At 35.2% G+C, this 6,754-nt stretch overlaps 1 protein-coding gene across 1 annotated transcript; it reads left to right on the top strand.

Annotated features, from left to right (window-relative positions):
• Positions 1–2,377: 2,377 nt before the first annotated feature.
• On the top strand, positions 2,378–5,348 carry LOC103583597 (structural maintenance of chromosomes protein 2-like). Its single transcript, XM_008564868.1, has 2 exons — positions 2,378–2,511; positions 3,485–5,348. Exons 1-2 carry the CDS (start codon positions 2,395–2,397, stop codon positions 3,662–3,664), a joined length of 297 nt encoding a protein of 98 aa, XP_008563090.1. The 5' UTR covers positions 2,378–2,394; the 3' UTR covers positions 3,665–5,348.
• The last annotated feature ends 1,406 nt before the right edge of the window (positions 5,349–6,754 follow it).

Genomic DNA, 6,754 nt, shown 5'->3' on the forward strand with positions numbered 1-6,754 from the left:
CATTTTCTAGATTTGATGAATTCTTTAAACCCACAGACTTGAATTCTGTGAACCCCAGGCATGCACACAAACATACACACACACACGAATACAGCAAGGCATAGCATACAAAATTGCTGAAAACCAGTGAATAGGTGAAAAATCTTAACACATCCAGAGGAAAAGAGGCATATTGTGTGTCAAGGAACAAAGAGGATCATTAGATTTTTAGACGTCTTGTCAAAAATTATGTAAGCCAGAATTCTGGAGCATCTGTAAAGTGCTGAAAGAAAAACGTGTCAACTTGAATTCTATAACTAACAGAAACATTCTTCAAGTTTCAGGCATATAAATACTTTTTCAGACAAACAAAAGCTGAAAGAATTTGATCCAGCAGAACTGTACTGCAGGTTAAATGAAGTTCTCAGACAAAAGGAAAATGATACCAGATGGAACCTTGTGTCTGCATAAAGGAATGAAGAGTGTTGGAAAAAGCACGGATCTGGAGTTTGGGAATTTTTTCTCAGCTTATGCAGTGATTCAGAAAATCAGCATAATGATAGAAATTTAAACAGTCATGTGGCCTAACTCCTTGCATGCAGACAGCCATTAAAACCTCCTGAGAGAAAATTGTGAATGTTCACTATGAGGGTACTTCAAAAAGTTCATGGAAAGATTAGTATTATCTTTTAATTCTGCTTTTCCATAAACTTTTTGAAGTACCCTTTTATATGTTTCTACTTATATTTTTCATGATTGATAAAATTCCTGAATATTTTAAGAATCTAAATGACAGTTCCTGCTGCCTGTTAATCAAAGTTGAATTGCACGGTTTAGATTCCAGTATAACTATTTTTGCCAAAGTCTTAAAAAATGTTTTGAGGAAAATATAAAATGTATGCTTCTCTCCTTATTGGAACCTACAAATTATTTCCATAACTAAGATGCTATAAAATCATTTTTAGATATACCACAGTCCAGCATAGCAGTTAAACTCTTAGTGTGAGATATTTTTTAAAGATTAAGTTTAAAGCTCAGTGCCTCAAATACTTGAAACAGAGAAAGCAAATGAAAAATAATTTTAGGGCTGGCCCGGTGGCGCACTGCTACAGTGCGCCGCTTGGGAGCGCAGCGGCGCTCCCGCCGAGGGTTTGGATCCCACATACAGACCAGTTCCTGCTCACTGGCTGAGCGAGGTGCGGGCGCAGCGCCAAGGGTTGCGATCCCGTTGCTGGTCCCGGTCTGGTATGGGCGCAACACTGAGGGTTGCGATCCGTTGCCAGACACGAAAAAAGACAAAAAGGAAAAAAAAAAAAAAGAAAAATAATTTTAGCTTGCTTGAATGACCTCAGTTCGCCTTTATAAAGGAGAATATTAATCTTACCATGCTTTATTTTTTTTTATTGTACAGTTTCAAACCTTGTTTTCCCTTCACTTGTGCATACTTTTTTTTCCCTTATATGTTTCTTAATTAATACCCTATTGGAATGCGGTAAGTGCTGGATTGACTATTTATTCTAGTACTGCATGCCAGGAGGTATTTGAAGTTACAGAATGTTTGTAGGATGTTATAGAATGTTGTAGAAGTTATGGTACGTTGCAAATGGTATTGTACTTTTTATTATAATGTTCAATAATTATAAGTATTTTATATTAAACTGAACTTTTTAATGAAATATGTTTATTAAGAAAAAATATTGTAAGAATTATTATGACTTCATACCAGATTAGAATGAAAACAGCTGCAGTTAATGGGGATGGTAAACCGAAAACAGCTGTGGAATCTGGAAGTTGGTGTAACTACAAATTTTAGATAAGGATTGTTTGAACTTCTGACACTGAAGTACTTAAGGTAAATGGGCCATGATCTATACAATTTACTTGCAGATGGTTCCTGCACACACACACACACACACACACACACACGCACATGCACACACACACGACTGTATGTGTGTATGTGTATGTTCACATGGGTAAATGCATAATAAAAGTTAGAAAAAGAGCACCTAAATAAATATATATCCCTCACTCACTGGCTTCCAGGGCTCTAATAAGCAATTGGGGAAGGAAAAAAACTGTTAAAACTAACATGATCTTTTCTTAAGGACAGGAGCTGAACATAATATGACAGTATTAAAATTGTCTTATGCAAATAGTATGCTTGTGAATAGAGGAAAAGTGGAAAGCTAACATAAAAGAAATATTTTAATACAATGAAAGTGTTGAAGTTTGAAACTCAAGATTCTTTTTTATATGACTGTCGTTCAGATAAATCTACACTATTCACCATAGTAGCATGATCATAGATTTGAGTCAGTGTTTTGGTTAAAGAGTGGTAAAATGAAATTTTTATGTCTTTTCTTCCATTAACCTTTTTTTAGATCTTTAGTGGCTTTGTCATTGATACTGTCCATGCTCCTCTTCAAACCTGCTCCAATTTATATTCTTGATGAGGTAGATGCAGCTTTGGATCTTTCTCATACCCAGAATATTGGACAGATGCTGCGAACTCATTTCACACATTCTCAGGTAAGAACCAGAAAAAGGTGTCTCAGTAAAAGTTTAAGTAGAGTGTTTGTTTTTCTAAAATTATTATTTGGTAGTAGTCAATGTTAATAAGGTACTTAGGACTGAAGAATACTAAAGTATCATATATTTATTTAAATAAACACGTTCAAATAGGTGTAGAAGGAAAAAGTGTTCGGTCTCCTTTTAAAGAAAGAGCCAAGCATTAACGGTGTTGGTTATAGCAAGAGGGAGAATTCAATTTAGTCATAATTTGGAATTGATTTAGGGTTAATATAAATGTTTTCTCTAGTTAGCTGTCTTAAAGATGCGTAATCAAAACAAAACCTTTCGGAGATATACCTCAGATGTCAAAATCACGTGGCACTTGATGGGGGGAGTTTAAATCTTTAATTTTCATGGCTAAAAAGTAGAAAATAGGCTCTTGAAGCTAAGAACAGTTTGTTTTTATTGTACTATTGCTGTAAGAACTGGGGCTGCCAAATGTGGTTGCATAAATTAACGCATTGTATGATTCTGGGGGCTCTATTCATAATAGTTATATTTATTACAGCATTTCTTTTTGCAAATTAACATTGAAATGGTGTCTTTTCTTAATTATATAAAGGTTCCACTTGGGCTAGTGGTAGTGCTATAGGAACTTGAAACTTTTGATATTATTAAAATACCACAAGGAAAAATATTTCACTAGAGCACTTAGAGTTAGCAACAAAAAAAGCTGTCAACCATCAGGAAGTAGTAAACTTGGGTAATGAAGCATTCAAGGTAAAATTAAGAGACTTCTAAAACCAAGTATGGAAAGCTAACATTCATTTAGGTGCTTAATTTTGAGGATGTGCATTTGCTTGGAGTCAAGTATTTAAAGAAATAAAATCAAAATGATCTTCAAATAATTCTTATTCACAGTATAAAGGAGTGAATTCCTTTAAGAATATTACAGGAAATTTTTCTTACACTTTTTTCTTTTTCCCTTAAGTTCATTGTGGTGTCCCTAAAAGAAGGTATGTTCAACAACGCAAATGTTCTTTTCAAAACCAAGTTTGTGGATGGTGTTTCTACAGTAGCCAGATTTACTCAATGTCAAAATGGAAAGATTTCAAAGGAAACAAAATCCAAGGCAAAAGGACCTAAAGGAGGAGCACATGTGGAAGTTTAAAGTGCAAATTTGCTCCTTTACCCTGACCTGTTTTTTAAAGATAAACTTTTAAGAACTTGGGATCTAATTTGTTTATATAAAAAAAATTAATGTTATTTTGTTACCTAACCCTTATTTTCTCTTCCTTTCTGTAATCACATAAATAAGCTTTGATTCTTCATCTCTTAATTAGTGTTAACTATAATCCAATTACTGTGGTCGTGATTTTATGTGTATCATCAAATGTTTTTTCTTACGCAAGTCTTTTATATATTAGGGAACCTGAGATACTTGGTTAATGGTAAATTCTGTATGTTAAAGCAAAACTAGAATGAAACATGAAATTAAATTGTAGTATAAATATAGCTGATAGCTTTTAATTAGTTTAGTTCCTGAGGTAATATTAATGTATTTTCTATTGCTAATAAAGTCATTCAGGTAAGGAAGAATTGCAAAGCAACTAACTGGACCAACAATAAAGGGAACACAAAGAAAGCAATTATGTACAAACTAAGCTGTTTAAGGCTAGTTCCTTGACACAGTGCCAGATCCCTGATTTAGACTGAGGTGGGAAACAGACCTTGAAAGATTTCTCATTTTAGTGATGTTTGGGTATCATGTTTCTATAATAATTGGTCTCTACAACCTTAAGTTTTTTTAAAAGATTTAGGAGTATTTTAGTAGAAGCTTGGGAGGAGTTGTGTCTCATGTTCTGTGCTGAAAGCTTATCTGAGGTCTCCTAATATTTTCAGAAATTTTTGTCAGCGTTTTTATAATCCAATCAATAACAACCTATTAGTGAATGAGAATGTAGGAGGCAGCAGACTAAATCAAATTTATCTTTTTCCTTGAGTCTGATAAATATGTAAATAAATCGATCCATCTGTTCTACCAAAATAATTCACAAGTTTGATGGTTATTGTAATTCTTAGTGTCTTCTGCTTTCTAGTTCAAAGGGGTGAAATTCCTTTAGAACTTGAAAGATGGAGCTAACAGACAACATAAGAATACTGTGTATACTTCTTAGTATCACTGGGTGTATCACCAGAACAGTGCCTCCAAACTCTGAATCCAAAAAGCTCTGACATGGTGTAATCTGATCTTGGATGTATTATTTTGGCCCCACATATCCTTGAGTCTTGGTTCCTTAGTGTTATTATACTTTCCCTGATATGTGCTCATACTTTCTGACCCTTGGGTGACATTTCTCATCTTTCTTTCTGCCAACTTATCTGAAATGTCAGACAACACCCAAGTAAATGATATTATGAGACACATTGGAAAGGATTGAATCTGGAATTAGTTCTGTTCACTGTGGCAGGGGAAGGAGACAGAGCTGTAAATGCTGTTGTAGAAAGTCCAGTATAACAGATAACAGAGACAGTGTTTGCCTAAGTAGTTGGATCAGTTCCAATGAAGTATAATACACCAGTCACCAATAAAGTGTAGTATACCAGTTTGACCACAAACTCGTCAATACTAGTTATTAAGCATAATATTTCAGATTTAATAGCTATAAAAATGGTACTTTATTGCTGCTTCAACTAGCATTTTAAAAATAATTTGTGAGGTTGAATATTTTGCCATATGTGCTAATTTTCTTTTATCTGCTACAAATGTTCTGCTTGTGTGCTTTCCACCTTTTTGCACTTTGAAATTCTGCACTTTGAAAATCCTCAAACATACATTAAATTTTTGTGAGTAATGTTGTTTGTTGGTTAAAGGGAAGACATTACGGGAATTGGGGGCATTTATTTCACACATCTGCAGTAATATGAGTTAATATTTATCGAGCTCTTTCTCTATATCGGATACTGTTTTCATCTGTATGTATTTTCATATTTAATCCTCATAGTAACTCAGTAAGGTAAGTACTGTTGTTATCAGCATTATATAATTGAGGAAACTGAATTAAGCAGAGAAGTTAAACTTGCTCACAGTGATAATACAGTTAGTGAGTGGCAGAGCCAAGATGCAAATCTTGGCAGTTGGTCTGTGAAGAGAGGATTCCTTGTTGTCTTGGCATTTCAAGTAAGCTAACAGCAAATGCAAAGCAAACACTTGAAAATCCCTCTTCTAATATGGTGGTGGAATCTAACAGGCCAACACTCCCACAGATAATAAATATAGATTCTGGGCAAAATACCAGAAACAGCTACCCAAGAGCTCTGGCACAGAAGAAAAAGCAGGAATATTTTGGAAGGGAGATGAAGTTTGGAGGAAGAGACAAGCATACATTAAGATTAATGTTTTTGCACCTTTGACCTAAGTACTAGCTATAGTCATGATGCAGTCAGTGTAGGACAGCTAAAACTGTGGTAGAAAGCCTGCTCTCTTCCTGGCCTGGAAAACTGAAGGATGGAGTCTGAGATAATGATCCCAGCTTCCAGAAGTGAGAGAAATATCAGAAGGGAGAGCTAGAGAAAGGATTCCCCGGATTTGGTAGATGAAGTCAGCCTAAAGAATTAAGTACTCCTAAACTATGCAAATACAGAACACGTCAAAGATAAAGCTAAATACTAATTAAAGTGGTAGTAGAGACAGATTTTAATCAGTAATATACAATTACAGTAAGGAGAAAGGAGTACAGCATGAACTGAATTAGACTTCAATTTGTATAGAGGTTTTAAAGTGAGAATGAGGATGAAGATGTTTTAAAGGGAGAATGAGGAAATGGAGGGAGAGGGGGTAAGTGGGGGCTCACTAGAGTCAGGGAACTTAACAATTACCCATAAGATGGGAAGGCAGGGTGTGGTCTATGTGAAATCCATTTGGGTTTAACTGGCTCTTACCCTGTCACAGAGACTGGAACATAGGGACTCTTGTCAAGTGTTGGCTGGAACAAGCAAGTTCTGGGAACCTTGAGTTTCTTCAGACAGTACTTTTAAGGAGGGATAGGGTCATCCTAGGAATATGGCTTTGAGCCACATAGCTGTTAGAAGCTATGTTAGTGTTTTTTAAGATCGTTACAAGCAGAGGTTTAGGCATAGTAGAAAAAGGTCTCAGAGGAGCCTGGCTAGTGTTTGCTCATAAGGAATCTTTGTCAAACAGACGAGTAGTTTATGGTTTAGTCTGAGAGAATGGAATTGTAATTTGGACTGCCACCTGCAA

The sequence above is a fragment of the Galeopterus variegatus genome, unplaced genomic scaffold (genome assembly GCF_000696425.1).
Source record: "Galeopterus variegatus unplaced genomic scaffold, G_variegatus-3.0.2 Scaffold24673, whole genome shotgun sequence".
In the NCBI taxonomy this organism is placed as follows: domain Eukaryota; kingdom Metazoa; phylum Chordata; class Mammalia; order Dermoptera; family Cynocephalidae; genus Galeopterus; species Galeopterus variegatus.

Excerpts from the sequence above, each read along its gene's own strand:
- LOC103583597 (XM_008564868.1), top strand. The coding sequence starts at position 2,395 with ATGCTCCTCTTCAAACCTGCTCCAATTTATATTCTTGATGAGGTAGAT. Across the intron at positions 2,512-3,484 it reads CTCATTTCACACATTCTCAG|TTCATTGTGGTGTCCCTAAA; the intron begins GTAAGAACCAGA and ends TTTTCCCTTAAG.